At 43.1% G+C, this 22,945-nt stretch overlaps 2 protein-coding genes across 2 annotated transcripts in view; one reads left to right on the forward strand and one right to left on the reverse strand.

Moving 5' to 3' along the window:
• Window positions 1–3,267: 3,267 nt before the first annotated feature.
• Window positions 3,268–12,652, forward strand: TSR2 (TSR2 ribosome maturation factor). The gene is made up of 5 exons (XM_063294161.1): window positions 3,268–3,414; window positions 7,555–7,645; window positions 8,245–8,336; window positions 11,407–11,580; window positions 11,877–12,652. Exons 1-5 carry the CDS (start codon window positions 3,334–3,336, stop codon window positions 11,988–11,990), a joined length of 552 nt encoding a protein of 183 aa, XP_063150231.1. The 5' UTR covers window positions 3,268–3,333; the 3' UTR covers window positions 11,991–12,652.
• Window positions 12,452–22,945, reverse strand: part of FGD1 (FYVE, RhoGEF and PH domain containing 1) — a 57,971-nt gene continuing 47,477 nt past the window's right edge. The window contains exons 12-18 of the mRNA XM_063294160.1: window positions 20,920–20,999; window positions 20,556–20,586; window positions 19,605–19,694; window positions 18,614–18,739; window positions 16,857–17,015; window positions 16,010–16,153; window positions 12,452–15,219 (exon numbers count right to left, since the gene is read on the reverse strand). Of these exons, the coding sequence (XP_063150230.1) occupies window positions 14,968–15,219; window positions 16,010–16,153; window positions 16,857–17,015; window positions 18,614–18,739; window positions 19,605–19,694; window positions 20,556–20,586; window positions 20,920–20,999 (882 nt within the window). The 3' untranslated portion in view covers window positions 12,452–14,967. The remainder of the gene's footprint in view (window positions 15,220–16,009; window positions 16,154–16,856; window positions 17,016–18,613; window positions 18,740–19,604; window positions 19,695–20,555; window positions 20,587–20,919; window positions 21,000–22,945) is intronic.

Consider the following 22,945-nt stretch of genomic DNA (forward strand, 5'->3'; position numbering starts at 1 on the left):
TGGACAAACACGTGTAGACACTGCAGTTGCTGTGCTAGTGGCTCTGGTCCTATGCAGCTCATGCTTATGTTGTGCTTCAGTAGTGCACCTTGCTTCATAAGCTTGACAGCCGTTGTGGATGAGGCCACACCAGGTAGGGCGGTTTTGTGCCAGCATTTCCCAGCATTTCTATATCAAGCAACTTCAGGGAGGCCTGTAGTGTATCTTTATAATGTTTCTTCTGCCCTCCATGTGAGCATCTTCCAGCAGAGAGTTCCCCAAAAAGGAGCTGCTTGAGTACACTCTCTGGCGTACAAATGACATGACCTGCCCACTGGGTCTGTGCTCTCATCAGCAGTATATGGACTGATGGTAGACATGCTCTAGATAAACTTCAGTTTCTGGTACTTTGTCTTGCCATCTGATGCCTAATATCCTGCAAAGACAGGTCATGTGGAAATGGTTGAGCTGTCTTGCATGCCTTCAATACACAGTCCACATTTCACAAGCATATAGAAGAATAGTAAGTACCACAGCTCTGTAGACCTTCAGGTTTGTTACTGAGCTGATTCCTTGATGTTCCCACACAGTGCAGTGCAGTCTACTGAAAGCAGAACTTGTCTTTGCTATTCTGTAGTTAACTTCTGCATCAATAGTCAGGGCTCAGGAGAGGGTACTGCCAAGGTAACTAAACTGATCCATAGCCTGTAGTTTCTGCCCTTTGATTATGATTTTGGGTTCTGCATATGGCACATGAGGAGCAGGCTGGTGCATGATCTCCGTCTTTTGGATGTCAATGGTAAGTCCAAAGGTATCACAAGCCATGGAGAATTTATCCACACTGACTTGCATATTTGGCTCTGAGCCAGCATTCAAGGCGCAAAAGGAAGTATCTCAGAATAGTTCCCTTCACTTTGGTGATGGCTTGAGGTTTCCTCAGGTTGAAGAGCTTCCCACCCACTCTTACTTAAGGCTGATTCCAGCATCTCTATCCTGGAAGGCATCATTCAGCATGGCATTAAACGTCATGCTAAATAGTATGGGTGTAAGCACACAACCCTGTTTGACGCCATTAGTGACTGAAATGCCCTAAAGGATTCCCCACTGTCCAACACCCTAGCCATCATGCCATCATGGAACTGACCTATCATCTGAATGAATTTGGAGGGGCAGCCAAACTTTGACATGATCCTTCACAGACCTTGTTGCCTAACAGCGTCAAAGGCTTTAGTGAGATCAACAACGGATGTGTAAAGTTCATGATTCTGCTTGTGACACTTTTCCTGAAGTTGGCGTGCGGCAAAAATCATGTCAATAGTCCCATGACCTTTACAGAAACCGCACTGAGACTCTGGCGGCAGGCCCAACTCCAGATGAGTGACCAGACAATTTAGCACAACTCTTGCAAGGATTTTTCTTGCAATGGAGAGCAGTGAGATTCCTCAGTAGTTGTCTCATACTTGTCAATTGCCCTTCCTCTTGTAGAGGTATAGGATAGATGAATCTTTGAGTTCCTGAAGAATTAATCCTTGCTTCTAGAAAGACTGGAACAACTCAGTGAGTTTCTCTATAAGTACAGGACCACTGGCTTTGTAGATCTCTGCAGGTAAGGTATCTGCCTCAGGAGCTTTGCTACAGGATAGCTGGCTGACAGCTTTCATGACTTCAGGTACTACCAGAGGGTCATCCACAGCACTGTTGATGTCAACTTGGGGAATCCTGTCTATCACCTCATCATTACTAGATGATGGTCGGTTGAGGATGGCTCAAGTGGCTGAAGTGTTCAGCCCATCTCTGCAGGATCTGAGCCTTCTCTCTAATGAGAGCTGTACCATCTATACTCAGGAGGGGGGAACTCCCGAGAGACTGAGGTCTGTAGAGAGTGTTAAGGGCTTCATAGAACTGTTATTTCTGTCAGTGTGTCTTTGTATTTTATCTGCCTTGGCACTCAACCAGGCATCTTGCATTTTACACAGTTTATTCTGGACTGTCCTGCGAGCAGTGGTAAAGGCGTTTTTCTTGGCAGCTGATGATAGGTCATTCTGATGGGTACAATGCAGTGCTTTTCAACAAGTAGAGTCTGTATCCTCTCATTGTTCTCATTGAGCCAGTCATGCTGCTTGTGAATAGAAGGCCCTAGCATCTTCAATGCAGATGAATGGACAGCATCCCTGTCCCCGTCATCCTCAGCACTGCCAACAAAATGTAGGTCAGCAAACTTGGTTTCTAGGTCTGCAGTCAGTGCTGAAGCTGTGCTGGGGTTCTTCAGCCTGGCCGCATTGATTCTTTTCATGGTCTTCCTTCCTTGTGTTTGCCTTTTGGGTCTGATGCGGAGCTTAATTTTGGAGACAATGAGCCTGTGATTGGCACCACACATGGTCTTAGTCACTCTGACATCCTGCCTGTCTTTTCTCCTAACAATGACATAGTCAATAAGATGCCAATGCTTAGAGTTGGGATGCATCCAGGAGGTCTTGTTACAGGTAGGCAGGGTGAAAGTCATGTTGGTGATGAGGAGGCTGTGTACATGCTAACCCATTGTTAACTACAACTGAACTAGTTTTAACAAAATTCACCCAGTTGCCTAAATATGCCCATGTAATTGCATAGCCATATAGCACGTTAACATAGCCACAAAGTAGCCAACCACATTTTATGTGATGTGCAAAAATAATGCATTTCTCTAGTTTAGGGCTGTAACCTCCATGTCATTCCTTATTCACTGTTTTTCTGAGTTTATGAAGACTCCCATTCACTCACCAGTGAGGGACATCAAGCATGTTTCCAGGCTCAGAAACATGGCTATGGGCAGGACTTTAGTCCCTGATCCATCTACAGTACGCAAATATGTACAGACATATTTTAAACCGTTCAATTTAAACTGTTGGACATTGGATGAATATTTAAGGAGAGAGAATTTGGCGCTTGAGTTCGCTGGAGTCTCTAAGGAAATACAGAAATGTCCTGTACGCTGAATGTGAATGAACCGCCACGTGCAAAGCAAGATTCGAACTGTTTATTGCTGTCACTAGGCAAGAGAAGAGAAACACCGAAGCTCCGGCTGACTCTGCAGGCGTTTATTTAGGTCTTGTTTATTCGTTCAGTCGCTTCCGACTCTTCGTGACTTCATGGACCAGCCCACGCCAGAGCTTCCTGTCGGTCGTCAACACCCCCAGCTCCCCCAGGGACGAATCCATCACCTCTAGAATATCATCCATCCATCTTGCCCTTGGTCGGCCCCTCTTCCTTTTGCCTTCCACTCTCCCTAGCATCAGCATTTTTAGGTCTACTTTTCTCTTTTAGAGGAGTTAATCGATTACTCTGGGATTGATTTCTCGCTGCCTACCGCTTGATATGGCGACGTCGAAGGAGGAGGCACGTGGCCTTTTCAGGCAGGGCGTGCAAGCGGTGTTGGACAGCTGGCCCGTGTTGCAGGTTAGGAGTCTTTCACGGTAACGAGAAAAAGTGGGTGGACAGAGGGCGGAAGGAGAGCGGGTTGAATCTGCTCAAAAGGGTAAACAGTATGTTTGAGCTGCAGGTGTATGAAAAGAGCAGGGAGTGTAGTAATGGGAAAGATAGAGAACAACTTGTTTGGAGAGAGGACTTCGTTCTCCACCTCACCCCGACCTTGGCGCCGGTGGCGAGCTCGCGCAAGAGCAAAAACAACAAAAAGGACACATGTGGTTTATTTTTGGTTTAGTGGGCTGTGCAGTGCCAGTCAGTTGTGGCAGGCTACTACATTTGGCCTGCAAAACGCCGAATGGCCACTAGATAGTTCTAAAGATAAAGAAACCTCTATTCCTCTATTCCTCTATTCCTTCGCTGCCGCTTACTGATTGTCCGGATTTTTGCAGCCCAGATATGGTAGGCCTCAATTGTGATCTCTTAAAAAATCATAGTTTGCCGTGTGGTACTCTATGAGCACTGCCCGATATATTGAGATACGAAGTTTTGCAGGTGAGAGAGTGATTTAATGGGTGTTAATGTGTGTAATGAATTGGTAGGTGAGATTGATTTTATATTTGGTTTGTTTGTTTAGTGAAGTTGTACATGGGGAGCCAGATCCTTTGTATGCTTGCTAAAAACTAATACTAATTCCAGATGTCAAGCTTAATTTGATTAATTTATTATGTACTATCAAGTTGTTTTTGACTCCTTGCAGCCACATAGATTTTCTCCATGATGACTATCCCTAACCTAGTCTTTCAGGTCTTCCAACAGCACACTCATTGCCACTGTAACTGAATCATCCACCTGGTGCTGGTCATCCTCTTTCCTTCCACCTTTCCTAACATTGGACCCTTTTCCAGAGACAAGCTTAATTTCCTTTTTGCTTATTTGAGGAACTGAAAAGTAACATCCATATGTATTTTTCTTTAGAGCTTTTTATTGTAAAAAATAGTGTTAGTATATGTGGTTATATTCCCCCAGGAATTGAATCACAAACCAGCCAATAGAATTTTAGCCTAATACAATGAGTGAAACCAGCATATGTGTAGCTAATTTATGGTTTACGGTGTCATGTGAATGTTAGCAGTTTGGTCTAGTTTAACCCTGGATAAGCATGTCCTTTGCAATGGCCTTATACTTGTCTTGCATACCCATCTTGACATGGTTTTCCTCCCACTGTTATTGTGTGTGCCTTTAAGTCAGTCCTGATTCCTAGCTACTGCTTTGAAAAGTCCCTGCAGTTTTCTTGGCAAGATTTTCAGTAGTATGCCATTGCCTTCTTCCTAGGGCTGAGGGAGAGGGACTGGTCCAAAGTCACCCAGCTGGTTTCATGCCAAAGGCAGGACTAAAACTCATCATCTCTTGGTTTCTAGCCTGGTGCCTTAATCACTACATCCGAGTGGCTCTCTTTTTCCTCCCACTTGTCCCCTGCTTATTTCTGACATATTACTTCTGAGGCAGCATGTTAGGGCTATAAACATCTAGACAACCTTTAGATGGCAACCACTGCTCTTGATTTTCATCATGACAGCTTGCAAATTATCTGCATTTTCAACTGTCAGAGTAGCATCATTAGGTTATTGATGCTTCTTCCTCCAGTTTCAAAGCCATGCCCATCTTCTTCCAATCCAGCTTCTTTGACCATATATTCTGCATAAAGGTTGAATAGATAAGGGGAGAGTTGTCTCACACCTTGTCAGTCTGCAGTCAGTCTGTTTTCCCATTCTTCACACTCTGGTTTCCTGCCCCGTGTGTTGGTTTTGCATTAGGACAGTGAGATGTTCTGAGATTCCATTTTTCTAAGCATTTTTCTAGTTTTTTTTATCCTGCCTTTGTTATTTTTATAAATAACTCAAGGCAGTGAAGATACCTAACACTCCTTCCTCCTCCTCTTTTCCCCACAACAACAACCCTTTGAGGTGAGTCAGGCTGAGAGAGAGGGACTGGCCCAAAGTTGCCCAGCTGGCTTTCAGGCCTAAGGCGGGACTAGAACTCTCACCTGGTGCCTTAATCGCTAGACCAAACCAAAGATTCCACAGCTTGCCATAGTCAACACAATTGAAGGCTTTTCTGTAATCAGTGGAGTACATATTGACTTCCTTTTGCTATTATTTGGTTTTGTGTACAGCAGCAATAATGGCTCTTGTTCCTCAGTCTTTTCTAAAACCAGCTTGAACATCTGGTATCTCCCTCTCCATGTATAATTCTATTCTGTATCAATGATCCTGAGTGTTATTTTGCTAGTATATGAAATTAAGGATATTGTATGATAGTTGTAAACTCAGTAAAGTCTGTTGTTTCCTGAGTAGGAAACAGTATGACTGTCCACCTGAAAGTGTCCAATTGCAGTCCATTTCAATTTGCTGATGTCAGTGTGTAGTTGATTCGTTGCATCTTTTACTGTGTTGAGCTTTCCCATGTTCATGCTGCTTATGTTCCATGTTCCCACCATAATTCTATCTTTCAGCTTGAGTTTTTTCCCTGCGCGGCAGCATCAGCAACTAGACATCCGAAAGGCTTTAATCTAGCCACTTCATAAACACCATTAGTACTCCCAACAGATCTTCAGCTTTTCCTCAGTGTGTGTTGAGTGTCATTTGACATGAAGGAGCAATCATCTGGCACTATACTGTCAATCACTTTATATTGTCTAGCCATGTGGTTTTCTAGGTAAAATACAGGAGTGGTTTATCATTGCCTTTGTATAAAATGATGCCTTTGCCCTTGTCATTAAAGTGATCATCTGCCTCCAGCATCTTGTAATATTGCTGCTGTCCAATATAGATACCTGCTTGCTTTAGCTGGGCAGCTGGGATGAGCTTCATATTCCTGACATACACTTCTGGTGTTCTTCCCTCATTCCTCCCAGGAACAATACCCCACCTTGCCACATGGAGGCAGCACAGCAGGACTTGAGAGGGGCACATTATGATAGGCTAAAATATGGGTCAGCTAGCTAATAAATACATTGTCATGCAAACCCAGCCAGCTTGTTTATATAACAGTATTGATAAAGATTTAATTCTTCATAATCAGCTGAGTAAATGAGAGAATATAATAACCCCATATACAAATATGTTATATAAGATACTATGTTGTCAGGACAGGAACCAAGAGAGAGGAAGTAACTTTTCTGTTGAGGTGGTAACAGTAAGATGTGAAATTAGATTTATTTATCCACGGAATGAACTTAGAAGAAATTGTACCACCTCGCACCAAATAAATTTGGTTTCACCATAGTTATGTGAACTTTGTTTCAGTCTGGTCAAGAATAAAAGCATTTCAGTAAACTAATGCACATTATTAGTTTATTTAAGTAAACTAATAATACCAATATACTCAAAGAGTGAACTCTCAACTTCAAAATACATCTAAAATGCAGGCACTTTTCACCTTTTACTTTTCTCCATTCTGTACACGTGTTAATACGCTACACAAATATGGCTTCTTATATTGTAGTTTTCAGACACTGAACCTCATAGCTATTGGCAAAGGGGTTAAGCACGGTACTAAAGGAGACAGTAGATAGCTACTTGAGAAAATGAATTCACAAAGCATCTGTACCCACCTCTCATACATAATGGAATTGGAAACTATAGTGATTTACTAAAATCAGACTGAGCATGACAGGCCCAAAATGAAAGTATACCCAGAAGATTAAAAGCTGAATAAATGTTGGAGTAAATTTTCAATTATGCTCCTTCCCTTGTGTTTTTAGGTTGGCTGTCAAGCAAATGATACATACATGTTTATGTATCACCTTTTATTTACAAAAAGAAAAAAAATGCTTCAAGATTATTGGAAGGATATGTGTGTTTTGGTAATGTCATAGTTTACCTTATCAGTAGGTCCTCATTGAAACCAATGTTGGAGGAAAAAGTGGCTTTTCCCTAATTCAGTTCCTGAAACCAAAAAGGCAATATGAAGAACAATTTTGCTTTGTTGTTAGAGCTCAGCCAAGGACTGAAAGTGCTATCTGCATAATGGTACAGTGTTATCAAACCAGTTCTGTCATGATTTAAATTGTGCCTATCACCACCCCAAGCAACTTTATAAAGGTTTGCCTCTTTGCTGCATAAGCACCCAGTTACTGTTTATGAACATGTCCTTGTCTTCCAATTGCAGATTGCAGTTGAAAATGGCTTTGGAGGGGCATATAGCCAAGAGAAAGCTGAATGGATGGTGGGGGCTGTGGAACAATATTTTGAAAGCAATGGTGAGATAATGTCCTGTTGATTGAGATGATAGATTTTGTGGGATATAGATGGACCATGATGTACCTAGAATTATGATGGTATAGTATTCTGATCTGTTACTCATTCATTGCTAATGACAGATGAAGAGCCTGATCCTTGTCCTATGTATGGCATAGAATGGTGGGTCTTTAATTTTACTCGAAGCCTTTAGGTGTTAGAACCCTCACAGCCATGATGAACCTTCTAAAATGTAACAGACATTAAAAAACAGATAAATCTTCATGATTATTAGAGTTTCAAAACCATAAACTGGGACATTACTTTAAGGACAATTATGACCACCTAGTATCCTAGGATCAACATTGCAAGGTTTTAATAGAGGCTCTGGGATCAGAAACCCTGTCTTGTGCTATTTGTTTTAGCAAGAGAGTGAAGCTTAATAAGTACAACTAAAAGGCCTGGAGCTGACTTGTATGCTTTCTTCATGGAGGGTAGTTGAGACTTGGAGGGTTACATTGGATGGGACATAAGCCAGTAGTCTAGAAAGTGTTTAACTCCAGGCTTGAAAATTTCCTGTGTAATTCTATGTTATTTGACTGTGTGTCCAACCTCTCTGCAGCTGACCTTGAACCAGAGGAGATGGAGGATTTCCTCGCTGAATTGATGAACAATGAATTTAACACTATAATAGAAGATGGGAGCTTGGTTCAGGTATTCATGTGTTAGTCTCTAAAGGGAAGAAGAGTGCTGTTGTCCTGTCCTCTCCCCACACCTGACTGCCAGTGCTCCTCTTGGATAATATGCAGTTGGAGGAGTTAGATGGGGTTTTAATGGCCCCACATGTAGACAGCTTTTCTGACATTCTTCCTTTTGAAAGCTTTTAGACCTGTAGCTGGCTGGGGAATTTTGGGAGTTGAAGTCCACACATCTTAAAGTTGCTGAGATTGAGAAACACTGTTTTAGACAGATCAAGAGCTTTTTCCACACTAGTGACTGTTACAGTCCTTACATTGTATGTCGTAGATGACTCCTGTTTTTTTTTCCTTGGGCTACTGGGTCTTTTGCTCTACTTAAGGTGTTTTGGAGGGCTTTAGTTGGTTTGTGTACTCTGGTGATGCCGAGTGGTTATAAATAGTCTGTTGGTTGTTTCTGAGGTGTTTTTGATGTATGGCAGTGTTATCCTTTTCATAGCTTGTGTTGGTTGTGCTGTAGTGGGTTGAGTGGTCAGGCACTTTTTGATAAAGTTGCATGGTATCCATTTTGTTGTATATCTGCAAACAACCAAGCTCAGAGAGTATCAAGGACTCCACAACCAGCTTTATGTTTGGGTTCACATGTTGCATTAAGGTGTAACTTGCTGACTAAGCCACATTTAGCTGGATGAGTGCCTCTTCATAATCACACAGAACCAAGTATCCTAACTAGTGCTTAGGATTTAAAATGGTTTTCTCTTCTCCAGCTGACCAAATCACAAGTAACCACAGTGGGGCACTATTGCTCCATATGCCGAAGTATTACACTTATAAAGAAGAAAAAGTCAGATCAAGTTGCATATTAGATCTATGAGCTAAGCGCTTGTAAAATGCGAGGTCAGCTTTTGCACTGTAGATGGCAGTACCCGGGAGAAGATTCTTAACAAATTCTTGCTGGATGCACAGAACACACTAAGCCAAGTATTTGGCATAACATACTTTGTGAACCCAGCTATTGTGGTTTGTGAACTATTTTTGGTTTACTGTAATATTGGTTTATTGTATAGCTGGGGGGAGATGGAGGAAGAGAGCCAGAGTTGATGTGAGCTTTTGAGTCTTAAATTATATTTATCCTCTTTGGGAGCATAATCTCTAAAGCTAATTATTTATGAAACTTTATCTTGGGTTGCTCAGAGGGAGGACAGAGTAAAAGAAATAGAAAGCTTTGCAAATGAGCTGAAAACCCTGCAAATAAACCTAGTTATGGTACTGTATCTGTGTACCTGAAGGTTATACCAAATTTTGCATGTGTGGGCTTTGAACACACCCTTTGGAGATTATAACAACACAAATTAGAAGGCTGTGAAGTTTGCTATGTAAACTAGACAGTTTTCATCCAGAAATATTAGAGAGAGAATCTCCAATTCCAAACTCTGCCTTTAAAGTAATAGCTGCCTCTTTGTAGCACTTCTGTAAGTACTTACCAAAAGAGGTTCATAAACTGAATGAATGAAGGAAAGGCTCAGGTACTGAAACAGCGGTCCTCACTAGAGACAGCTACAAACAAAAGGGGCTGTGCCCAGTAAGTGAAGATGTTGATGTGTGCATTAAATCTCAAACAATGAAGGATTACCACCTTTTCCCCAGAGGTGTAGCCCGAATAAATTCTGGTGACCAGAGCAGTGACACCAAAGAAAAACAACATACTGTATGAGTGGTCTTTTGGTCCTTATCAGTCTTGGACAGATATTACCAACATTCTAGAAAAGAGGACCTCCAGTGTTGCAAATATGATGGAGGAAATAGCTATTGCTGAGACAGCTAAACTCTGAGACTACAGAAAAACACATGGACAATAGCATACTTGCGGTACAACCATGTACAGTAACAGCTCTATATAGCCATTGTAGTTTATTCAGTACACGTTGCCAGACAAACAATGGCATAGCATACTGTGTACACAGCCACTCACTGGCCATGTGTTGCTCTAAACCATAATGATTTATGGCTTGAAAAATGTTGCATTTTGGCTTCCTTAGTAAACTATGGTTTATTTTAACCGTCTCATTTGTCTAGAAGGCATAGATTTGGAGAAGGCCCAAGCTCAAAGCCGTTCTTGGTCCAGAATTGACTGAGTCAACAATTATATGGGGCAGCGGGGAGGCGAGCTAGAATGAGAAAAGGGGAGGATAACAGTGTTTCAAGTGTTCATATTTTGAATCTTTTGTGATATATTGAATGCTGATGAGACTTGCTAAAAAGCCTTAATTGCAAAAATAGCTAAAGAACTCCAAATGTTTCTCTGGCTTGGAAGGATTAAAGTCATCCATTCCTTGGAAGGTTATTTTTACCAATCTGGCTTTGTACAATATATTTGCCTAAAATGTGATTCACTAGTTTGTGGCTCAGTGAGTTGCATGCGCAGTTAGTTAATGTTACAGTGTGGTATGTGAACCCAAGCCATTGGATTAATTTCAGTAAACCTTGGGCTAAACTGTTGTGGCAACTGCCTTTCAGGCTATATTTACACATTCTAGATTTGAAGTTGGATATACAGTATGTGTATCTAAAGACCAACAATTCCATAGTGTGGGTGGTTGGTTTTGGCTTAGCATTGTAGGTGAACTAGGCCACTGTTGTGGTTAGAAAGCCATGGCTTGGTACCCCATGTGAACCCATCCTATATTTTTAGTGTTTGGAGCATCTTCCTTCTTAACTAACATGCTTCTTGGATGTTGATCAGTCGGTGGCAGTAATTTTAGCCAAACGTCCTTATAAGTTCATTACTGCTGAAGAATAGTAAAACTAGTCATAATCTGTCCAATAGCTTTACAAGTCTAGCCTCTGATGCTGAAAGAATTGGGAGACACCAGCTTCTGGCATGGAGGGAAGAGAGCTAGAAGAAGCTCTTTTAAGTTGGACACTCTTCTTCACTGGGAGGGATGCTGGTCAAAGCCTGAGCAGCCTTTCTTAGCATGCAGCAATGCTCAGAGTTGGGTGAAGTTGGGATGGCAGATGGGACTAGTTTGTGGGGTAGTTGTTGGCTCAACCAAGGTAATGAGAGATCTCTCCTTTTTCCCACACTGTAGGTAAGCCAGCAGCTCTGCCTATTCTTCAGGCAGGGCCTTCAGGGAGATGTAGCAGCAATGCGTGATGCCATTATCCATCTGGCCCAGAAGAAACAAGAGGCTAAGAGGGCAGTTGCCAAATCTCAGCCAGATACAGAAAGCAGCAGTGAGGAAGAACAAGAAACTGAAGAAGAGGTATTGCAAAGACTCTTTCTTAAAATTGTGTTGATTATTGTGGGATTATGGCAGTTTAGTTTGCCTGGTTTAGGCTTCTGTGCAGCTGGTATCCTAAGGACTACCCACTTGGTATTGAAAATTAACAACTACATTTTAGGATAAACTCTGCAGTTATGATGTTAGGCACTACATGTTTGTTTTGTTTTAAGATAGCCTGCTGTGTCAATTGCTGGGAGCTAATTACAGTTTATTTGAGAAACCATGGAAAACAAATGAGCTTGATCATCTTTGTTCTCTGTTTCTTCCTCCTCCAGGCCATGGACTGCAGTGCTGGTTCCAACATGAATGGATCACAGAGCAACCCTTCTCCACTGTCAGGTACAACTACGGAAGATGGTTGGACGTTGGTGAGGAAGAAAAAGAAATGAAGCGGAAAAAAATATGATGGCAGACCTGGACAGGTGCAGCAGTGAACTCTTGTGCTGCCAAGGCTTGGATATTTCTATAGGATGCATGATAGGCTTCCATGTAAGCCTGGGCACATTGGAAGCACTTTCTTGACTGTACCTTTGCTCCTGATTTAACAGAGGCCAAATGGAATCCAGCTCAGTGGTATAAAACCTTTTTAATCTTTGAAGTTGCTTCCCCTTCAAGAAATGGAGGATGTTCTTCTACCTCAGTGACCTTCCTGGGGTTGGAAATAAACACTGAGCAACAGTGCAGGTTTTTTGACAGAGAAAGTCCTCCTTCTGTGCCTGTTCATCTGTCACTTTGTTCAAGTCGTTGGAAAGGAGGTAACTTTCCATTCCTTCCGGGAAGACAAAATCTGGCCACCCCCACTGTACAAAGAAAAGACTGCATCCACACTTATTGAAGAAAAAAAAGAATATAACAGAAAAAAAATTCCTGTATTTAAAAAAAAAGAACAATGAAAATCAAAATACAACAATGGAACAAAAAAGTAAAATGGACAATACACAAATCATGGTGGTAGGACACAGGAAGTTTTGGTCAATAAAAGCTTCCCTTCCCTAACCTTTGCAGTGGCCAGCCACTATACAAGAGCAACAATAAAATATTATTTTGGTAAGATTTTGTATATCCCTTAATACTGAGGCCTTTTTTTTAATATAAAAGTTACATGCACTAGTTCTACACCACAGGAGGGTGAAGATAAAGAATACGATGGGTACCAACAGCAACAGCAGGAAACCTACATAAAATAAGGCAAGGATTTTTGTTTTGTTTTTTTAAATCCCACATACACACACAGTCTCCACTCATTTGTGTGTTGAAACAGTACCAGCAAAAAAGGGAGGAAAGGGAAGCGATACATCGGGGGACTTTAAGAACCTCCAAGGTAGTCCAAAAAGGCTCAAAAGAGAGTTCTAAAATGTCGGCCATTTTAAGTGCATTGAATCAAGGAGAGGAAGCGCCTGCATTTGGTTACAGGGGAAGAAGGGTACGTTATCTGTTACTGTAATAACCATGCTTTGTATGGAATCTCATGCACGAATATCCTGTTACCTAGCCTGGGAGCGGCCCATTCTAAGCCAGCTGGGAACTTCACATTATTTGCCAATGTCAGGGATGGTATCTTCCTGGATATTTGATGGAGACTGGCTCTTGAAAACTGCATAAACTGGTTCTCAAATTGCAAATCAACCTACCTCTCACTGATGCTTTAATATTTTTCTTTCTTGAGCAGTGTTATCAGAACCAACACGGTATAAGCAAGTCTGTGAGTTCTGAATCTGGCTATTGAGAAAGGCTCCTTTTGCTTATACAGTGTGTGTTAATGGGAAAATTAATAGATTGCACTAGCACCATATTCTAATGTTTGTGAATCTTAAGCCAGGACCTTGGCAGTCAGTTCAGTAATTTGGCCCTGGTCCTTATTCCCTATCCCTTAAAAGAATTCCAAGGCTAAATATAGATATTCTTGGCTGTTCTCCAACCTTTCTCATGGGCCACTTGAATGGAACTTGCTTGTAAGTTTGAGAACCTCTTTCTGGACCTTGCTTTGACGCAAGAAGTCTAATCTTGCCATCCCTATTACAGAGAGCTCAAGAGTCACTTGGAGCATGATGGCACAGACATGTTATTAAATAAGTTGGGGTGAAATGCTGACACCGAAACGAATGAGATTTGAAGTATCTGGACTTTTCTAAACCCTTAGTTGTATTCCAATTCACTGTATATAGCCTAAGTCTCTACTGCCAAACAGCAGGCTGTTCACTGTAGAAACTTTCTCCCCAGTATGTCTATGCTCCTCGCTCCTCAGAAATATGACATTTTCCAGATGCTGTTTTAGATCAGTAGTAGGTGACATGTGACCCTCCAGAGGTTGCAGAACTCTCAACGTCCATCAGCCCTTGCCAACATGGCCAAGTGGTGAAAAATTATAGGAGATGAAGTTCAACAATACACAAAAGGCCACCAATGCCCACCTGATGATCCATTAATGGTAGCTAACAATGGTTCTCTTTTGCCATTCAATTTAATTGGAAAAAAGGCCCAATCACAAACTCGAAGAGTGTGTGTTACCCAAATGGTGCCTGCAGGGCTCTACAGCTTCACTGAGTTCAGCAGGCCTGAAGTCAGTCTTAGGATTCTACCAACTGGCAAAAGAAAAACAAGGGGATATAACCAACTCCTCAATTCTTGTGATGAGGAAGAACTTGAGAGAGAAGCCTGCCTCTTGTAAAAAGGTAAAGAGAGTCTGTTTTTTTTCCTTCTCTCAACCCCACCAATTTACTAGATTTACTCCCATTTCGCACAAAAATCAAGAGTGGTAGAAAGACTTCAGGCTGTAATGGAAGATTGCCTACCTGTTAAATCTGAGGCAGGCTGAAACATCCTACCTAATCTCAAACAGAGATGGGGAATAAGAGAAATAAATTAACAAATAAGAGGCAAAACAGATGCTTGAAAAAGGACACTCCCCCATTTTTGCCTTCCCAGATCACTGCAGTTCAGTAAGTGCTAAATAAGCAGTGGGGGATTGGAAGAACAGATCTTGGTCCAAGAGGTAAAAGAAGGGGGAAGCACATTCTTAGAAGAAAATCACCTTTTCAAATTGGTTTCTCCATGCATGAGAGAGGACATGAAAGGAACTAAGCTGGAGGGGGTTGTGGGTTACTGCATGCTATGGTGTGGGAAGAACTGGCCTGGAGCAAATCTCAGTGCATGTGCTTTATCCCTATGGCTGGGGCATGGCAGAGAACACCGTGGCTGAGGACGAGTCAGATGGCCTATGGCAGATGCTGACAAAAAGAATTCTGAGAAAGTGCTAAAGAGAGAGAGAGGAGGAAGAAAAATAGTTTCAAGTATACTGGTCAGGGAATAGTGAGCAAGGTCCCCACGTGGGCAGAGTCAGTTTTTCCCAGTTCCTCAGGCCCATGCCTAGGTTCTCTCTGCTTCTATATCCTCATCGGCCTCCAGAATTGAAGGCGGACTCTTCGCTTCTTCTCCGCGGCCTGCCCTGCTCAATACTTCCATCCACCGCTGCCGCAGCTCCTCACTTTCAGGGCTGAAATACCAGCACAGGTGGCTCTGGCTGATCCGGAAGGCATGGCGTCGGTCTACCCGTTCGCTGGGCTCAGGAAGGTTTACTTCAAACCCAATCAGAGGCATCGAGCGCTGGGCCTTCACATCCTGCAGGATGATAGAGCAGGAGGCACGTTGAAAGATTACAAACAGCCCTTGAACCGGTGTTTCTCAACGTTGGCAACTTTAAGACGTGTGGACTTCAACTCCCAGAATTCCCCAGCCAGCATGGTGGGCTGGGGAATTCTGGGAGTTGAAGTCCACACATCTTAAAATTGCCATCTTTGAGAAACACTGGTTTAAACAGTGAGCTGTATCCATTGCCCTTCTGACTTAGTCTTCTCTTTTCCCAAAGAGATTCACAACCAATCAAGCATTCACATCAGATGAGCCCATTGCCTTTTGACAGGTGATTTTTATCTTTGGGGAGAGGGTAACATAAGACACCCTTTACGTCAGGAGAAGGCACTTTTGTGGCTCGCATGCAGCTCTCCATCCCTTCTTTGAGGCCTCAGAGCTCCATTATCATTCAACAGCCTTTTGGTCCCATGATTCCAAGAGGCAGGAGTTAAATAAGCAACTAGCAAAACAGATGCACTAGGCCTTTTCCATGCTTACCACACTTCCCCAACTGAACTCCCCCCAAAGATAAAAATGACATCACTGTCACTGCCATGCCCTTGGTGGCTATTAAACCTAAAACAAAAAAGGAAGAAACTGCAGCCATTGGCTAGAAAATGTTGCCCACCTGCACCTTAAAACATTGTGAGGAGGAGTCTTACCCTAAGCCCTGGGATGGGGTTGCTGTTCTCATACAAAATGAGATTTGTTACTGTCTTCCAGGTTAAGGTAAGGAACCAAAAGCAGATGGCAGAGGAGCAGAGGGGCACTGCCATACCTGTGGAGCTCCATAGATGTATAACACCAGAGGTTCATTTTCAGGGATGACAAACCAGCCTTTGTGCCAAGCCTTCCCTCCTTTCTCCATGTAGTGCAAGAAACTGCAGATCACACTGTTCTCTGCCACCACAGAAGCTTGTTTCTGCAGAAAGGCCAGAAAGGTAAGTATTACCCACCAAGATCTGTGGTTCATGTGCTGCACCATAAGACACACAAATCTAGTGATTAGAGTATAGATGGGGTATCTGTATCTCCGTCTCCTCCTCCCCACTGCTGCTGCTGAATTACAGCTCCCAGTATCCCACTGTATTGACCATGTTTGTGGGGCTGCTGGGAGTTGTAGTTCGGCAATGCCAGGAGGTCACAGTTTCCTCACCACTTGGCTTGGATGCTGGGCTAAGACTGAGACAACCAAGGTTCAGATTCCATTCAGCCACAGACCTTATAGGGAGATATTAACCTAATCCGCCAGACACAGATAGACTAGCAGTTTCAAAACAACTTAATGGTATGAAGTGGTGTTTCTCTAAGTACAGAAACAGCTTACACCTGTTCCAATAGGTCAGCCAAAAGCAAGTGTGTATTTCTAAAATAACACTGTATGTTCAAGCGCAAGTTTCTAATGGGGAAAAGAGTCAAATGTAGGGCAAGCTAATAAGCAGGCAAATGGAAGAGAAAATGAGGGATGGGGAAGGGAAGGAGTTTCAGAGAAAGAGCTGGAGGAAGTAGATTTAAAAAAGAAAACTCCCTCCAGAAATGTCCTGTTAAAGAAGTCCAGCAGGTAGCCTTGAAGAAAACGCTTTGCTGCCTGCAAAAACAACCTGAGATATAAGCACTACTCTTACCTCCAGAATGGATTTCCGGCGTTGGGGCGTGTGGGGATGTGGCACGGGGCTGGCAGGGGAGCCATGAAGTGTGGTGTAGCAGTCAGCGCAGACACGGTTTGGCCGGTTGTTGTCATACACCAAGCGGGCCCGGAACTCTGAGCATTTTCCGCAGACAACCTGCAGGAGACAACCGGCGTCAGTGGTGGTACAAACCCGAGGTGGTTTAGAGGAGACTTCGTGGCTCTTCCACACTGCAGCCTTCAACTGCTCTTCTCTCCCATGCTCAAGCTGTCTTGCAAGAGTGGATTTCAGCCTGTTCTTCAGCCTTGGAACAACGCTGGGGAGCAGATCTCTCCAGACAGGGGTCAAGGTAGCTACTTAAGGCCGACTGGCGAATTTCCCAGCTGCTTCTTCCCCGGCACCAGGACAACAGTTGGATCAATCTCCTGGATGTGTTGCCCTCTATAGGTCTTAGTGGGAGGTTTACCGTAGTCTCCCAGTGTAAAACAACTTGGCCTTGTGGCAGAGGTGCTCCTGAGACCATCTGCTATTTGGCCTGGTTATCACCGTTCGTAGGAAAAAATGAAAGCTTTCTCACTCCCTTCCTTCTGTCAGATAAGAAAACTCGTATCACGTATAATGTCGCCATATTCTGGATGGCAGCAACGACGATCAACAGACAGGGCAAATATATTATACTTCTTTACTGATAGGATATTGTTTTAATGAGTGGTCAACCTTTTAAAATTTAGATTTATTGTTCTTTTATCTGTACTGATTGCTGACCGAATGAACATTTTCTACTTAATTTCCTTGCAGTAAGTGGTCTTTGGAGGCCTCTGTTTGTGCTTTTATAGATCTACTCCCTATGCTGAGTATTTGGAACACGTCCATCCCACATGAGCAGCAGCCCTTCCCCAAGACCACTGGACAGCATCTAATCCCATGGGCAGCAACGCACCAGATCACTCAAGACAGAAGGGAGGTGCGTCCACCGTTGTTCTGGCACACTGGCTGACACAGATGAGACACATATTCAGCAGTGCACCGGGACAATAGTTAGCTCGATTGTCAGGATGGGTCTACACTACATTAATTTTGGTATTTTAGGTATTTGTTAGGTTGCTTTTATTGTATGTTTTATGTTGTATACCACTAGGAGTCTGCCAGAACTGTGACAGTATTAAGAAATGAATGAATGAATGAATGAATGAATGAATATTGGAGGACCTTCTGTAGAAAGAAGACAAAATTTGCAGAACTGCCTGCTTCCCCTTTTCCTGCTTGCTTGGTTTAAGCAGTGTCAACAAATCAACAAGTGTCCCAGGTGACAAGGGGCAGGGCCTGGAGGCTCCAGGGAATGAGGAAAGAGCAAGGCAATGCCTCATGCTGCTGCTTTAGGTTATCACAAAAGGACAGAAAATTGGACAAGTTGTAAACAGTGGCAGCCCTCAGAATTCTCCAAATTTACTTTTGTTTAAGCATTCAAGGTAACATTTGTACCAACCCTCTCTTCAATTTTACCCCACAATAACAATCCTGTAAGGTAGCTTGGGCTATGGGATAGTGGCTAGACCGAAGTCTCCTGAACAATTCCTGAAGTGCCACACCACCCTGGCACTCACATCTCAAAGCAGACAAATCAGACAGAAAGGCTTTGTTCTTATTAGTGTGTTTTAATGCAAAGGTGATAGCCGTACCTTGCCTCTCTCCACAGAGGAAACTGGAAGGAAGGGATTAGGGTGGGGGAGAGAGATGAAGTGAAAAACACTCACATGGCCACAGGCCCGGCAGTGATGTCTCCGTTTGGTGAGAGCGTTGAAAGGCTCTTTACACTGCATACACAAAGTCACCTCTTTTTCCCGGATCGGCGTGGGTGCCCTTCGGCCCAACTCACAACCCTGCAACGTGGGACGGGCCGAGGGGGGAATAAGATTAATACAAACCTATGCACATTAAGACATTCTATTTATATTTCAATATTCAAACAAACAGCTAATATCATATTTAAAGTTACAAAGCTAGGGGGTGGGGAAGATGGCAAATGTAACATTGGCTCAGATAGTAGTCCAAACTCTCAGGAAACTTTAATAATTAAAAAAACCCCAGAAGTTTCTAGTAATAGCACAAATATGACTGAAAGAATGTATAGAGACAACGCCCAGTAAAATTTCATACTCTAGATCAGTGTTTCTCAACCTCAGCAAATTTAAGGTGTGTGGACTCCACTGGCTGGAGAATTCTCCACTGGCTGGAGAATTCTGGGAGTTGGAGTCCACACATCTTAAACTTGCTAAGGTTGAGAAACATTGCTCTAGAGCACTGTTCCCAACCTTGGAAATTTCCAGATCTTTAGACTTCAAGTCCCAGAATTCCACACCCAGCATGGCCTTTGAAGAAAACTGAGTTGAAGCCCACACGTCTGAAAGTCACCAAGGCTGGGAAACACTCCCACAGGAATAACCGAGAAAATTCAGAACTAGTTATGCAAAATTAAAAGAAATCCTCCTAATCAGCAGAAAGATACATGGATTGCACAATTCCATTTTTATTTTCACGCAATTCTAACAAGCCACTGCAGCTTTTTGCCTTTTAATCTACATACTGGCTACAGCCAATCCTACAAACATTCCTCAGCTGAGGCACACTGACTGACATATACATGTTGTGTCAGTAAATTTTTGCTTGTCTCACCAGAAATATAGGTGCATAGCCATTCTCTCTTTCACTCTCACTCTCCCTGACACACACAAAACTGTGACTCACTGGTGAATTAGGTGGCGTTTCATCTTCGCTGGCAAGCTGCTTGAACATTTCCAGCGTCTGTTCGTGTTTCTGGATTGTAGCCTGTATTGCCTGATAGATTTAATGACATATCTTTGAATACAAAATGGAAGCAGGAGAGAGAGAGCAGAACTGGGAAAGGAAACAACCCCAGCCTTTTCCACTGAAGCAACGGAGGAAACCAGGTTTAAGGAGTCCCTATATACACAGTCCTCTACAGTCCCAGATTCTGTCTGGCACACCATGGTATCTGATGAAAGCAGCAATAGCTCTTTCATCTCTCCTGTCCAATTTCTCTTCCTTCTTTACTTTTGGCCTCTTGTTCTTCCTGTTGTGAAGGGATACAGGCAGAGGTGCAGGTGCAAAGGTCTGTCACCTACTCAGTAAGATGCATGGCAATGTGCAATTGATCTTTGTGGGTGCCTCCCCAATGCCCTGGATCTGCGCTGCTTGAAAGTAGAGGAGTATGTACAGTGCCAACACAGACCTTCAAGAAACTGATTTGAGACAGGATTACCCCACCCCACATTTTGACCAAAGATCCCTCCAGTCTCTGCTGGGCCTAAGAAAGCCATCCACTCTAAGATAGTCTAGACACATGTTTCTCAACCTCAGCAACTTCAATATGTGAGGACTTCAACTCCCAGAATTCCCAAGCCAGCATGCTGGATGGGGAATTCTGGGAGTTGAAATCCACACACCTTAAAATTGCTGATATTGAGAAACATGTACCTAGAATGATACCCAATCCTCTGCTGATTAAAGGAAATACCTTTCTTTCCCCTTCTTCTAAACTTAAAAGACATGGATTTGGACTTTGCAAGAGAGGTGATATAGTTGTAACAATATCTGAACTCTTCCTTTGTTTCCTTACTGATCCATACCAATACAGTAATATATAGTTTGGGCAGCAGGTGAAAAATACTGAATTACCTGGATCCAGTCTCGCTTCTCTTCTTCAGTCCTAAAGGAAAAAGACCATTGTTTTCACAAGGCATTTTATTGCGATAGATGCAGTATAACATTGCTCATCTCAAAAGAGAGTAATGGGATGGGTATGTATGTTGTAGTATGTTGATGGAAGGGTTGACCAATTAGCCTGATTTGGGATGTGATGGTGAAGGAAGAGCAAGGAGAATTAAGATGTAGGAATAATGAGATTCCTACTAATGAGGTCCAAAGGCAAAGAAGCAGAAAAGGAAAATTACTGAGTCAACAAAGATGAGTTGCCCAATGGAGGGCAATTCATTTACCTTTGAGAAAAGGAAATATGGGAGACTAGGTTTTCCATCTATACCTGGCCTGAAGCTCTAGGGATCTCTGCTTCCCTGATACAAGGAAGGTCCGAGGCACGTTGAGGCTGCTGGTCTCTTTTAACTACGAAGAAGAAAAGAGGCACAAGACTGGTTCACACAGGCAAGCTTGAGCTTTCCTCAACTGTCTTGCCAAGGGCACCTCCCATGCCTCAATGAATATTATGACAGATAACTTTTAAATCTTTGCAGCCATACTTTGGAAAAATGGTTCCCACAATCACTATCACTATCACTTTATTTCCTTAAAATATTTATCTCTCACTCATTTATTTGCCACTCTATCCTGTCTTTCCTCTAAGGAGCTTGGAGCAATATACATAAGTTGCCTTTAGTCTCACAAAAGCAACTTGGTGAGGAAGCTTAAGCTGAAAGACAGAGACTGACCAGGTTCTCCATGGAGCCCTCTGGTTGAGTAGGGACTTGAGGCTCGGTTTCCAGTCCAGCACTTTCACCATTACACCACACTGGCTGCCTTGACTAATCCATAATATCTTAAAACCATTCAGATTTTCATCAAATACTGATTTAGAATATAGTTGCATTATTTGACTTTAAAATAAAAATATACCCAAGTCATTCTGTCCCATTTTATATTATTCAGTGTTTTATTACTATTTAATAAACTTTTTTTTTAGAGGCAACATGAACAATTTGAAAACTTCCATTATCTCAAACAAATGCATTCAAATGGAGTCAGATCACACACTGAGAAATAAAATAATGATCTTGCAGGCACTAACAATAAATGCAGGCTCATCTTCACAGCCTGCTAACCATAGCTTGAAGACATCTAACTAATCATGTTTGTAGGTCATGCCTTCATGATGTCACCTTAGTCTCACCCTTAGCCCAGCATGGAACAGCATACAGATTCAGCTGTTCCCCATTGGAAGTGATCTCTTCTCTTTTCCCAGCACACATCTTGCCATACAAACAAGGCACAATGCCTCCCCAGAGACGCTGGTGATGATGCGGTGGGAGGCTCAGGTCAGACAACACCTAGGAACCACTCAGGCTCTTTCAGCCCAGGCTCTCCTCCTGTGCCAGAGAGCCATCTCTCCCCTCTTCTCCTGGCAGAAGACCCCTAAGTGACCAGGGCTGAGAAGGATGGCAAGAGAAGTGGGGGGAAGGGGCCGCAGAGGACAAGCAGCTCTTCAGTCTCACGGAGCTGACTGTGGGAGTAGACAACTGGTGGTCACTTCCCCCTCTGCTTCTCTTGCCATCCCACCAACCTTGACAGCAAGAAGTAGGGTGAGACATGTCCTGCCTGAAAAAGCAGCTGATCACTTGAGAATCAGGCACTTCGGCATTTGAGCCACAGGGCACAGGCAGGCAGTTTTATTGCAGGCATTCTGTCCAGGAAAGTAGGGGAGGCTCCCCAGCTCTGCGGTGCAAAACCCAATCTCCCTGTGGAGCAGGTGGTGCTTCTCTGGACAAAATCCATTCCATCCCCGTGTGGATCCAGTGCTGCAGAATTAAACCTGCCCACCACCTCCTAGAGAGGGGTTGGGGATGCCTTCTGCCCAGAGAAGCACTGCCTGATCCACAGGATGATGGGTGGTTCCATCCAGCAACTTCCCTCTGCCCACAAAAGATCAGGACCAGGTTTTGACTATCTGTCAAAACTTGCTTCCTGCCTTAAGAAGAGCGAGTTTTTCCCATACCACCAGGTGACCCCAAAAGAATCCACCAACCAATTTTCTTAAGCTGTTCAACATTAAATCTGTGAGGGTAACACCTATTGCTGGCCTCATTCCTAAGGTAAAAGTGCTAAGACACTTTTCTGCCACCTCACAGACTAGAAGAAAACACGTATATGGTGGTGAGAAAGAGTCCATAGACTGATCCAAAAGATTTACACTGGATTGCTTCTCCATTTAAGAACCTAGTGGAACCAAAACAGAGGAGTGAATCCACCCCTTCTTTGTCTTTCTTCACACTGGATGTGCTAATCAACATTTCCCTGTTCTTAATCCAAAAGGCTGGATGTGAGTCAAACGGTTTGCT

The sequence above is a fragment of the Candoia aspera genome, chromosome 2 (genome assembly GCF_035149785.1).
Source record: "Candoia aspera isolate rCanAsp1 chromosome 2, rCanAsp1.hap2, whole genome shotgun sequence".
NCBI classification, from domain to species: Eukaryota; Metazoa; Chordata; class Lepidosauria; order Squamata; family Boidae; genus Candoia; species Candoia aspera.

Coding starts and splice junctions, on each gene's coding strand:
- TSR2 (XM_063294161.1), top strand. CDS start 3,334: ATGGCGACGTCGAAGGAGGAGGCACGTGGCCTTTTCAGGCAGGGCGTG. Junction 3,415..7,554: donor ACAGCTGGCCCGTGTTGCAG/GTTAGGAGTCTT, acceptor TTCCAATTGCAG/ATTGCAGTTGAAAATGGCTT. Junction 11,581..11,876: donor AACAAGAAACTGAAGAAGAG/GTATTGCAAAGA, acceptor TTCCTCCTCCAG/GCCATGGACTGCAGTGCTGG.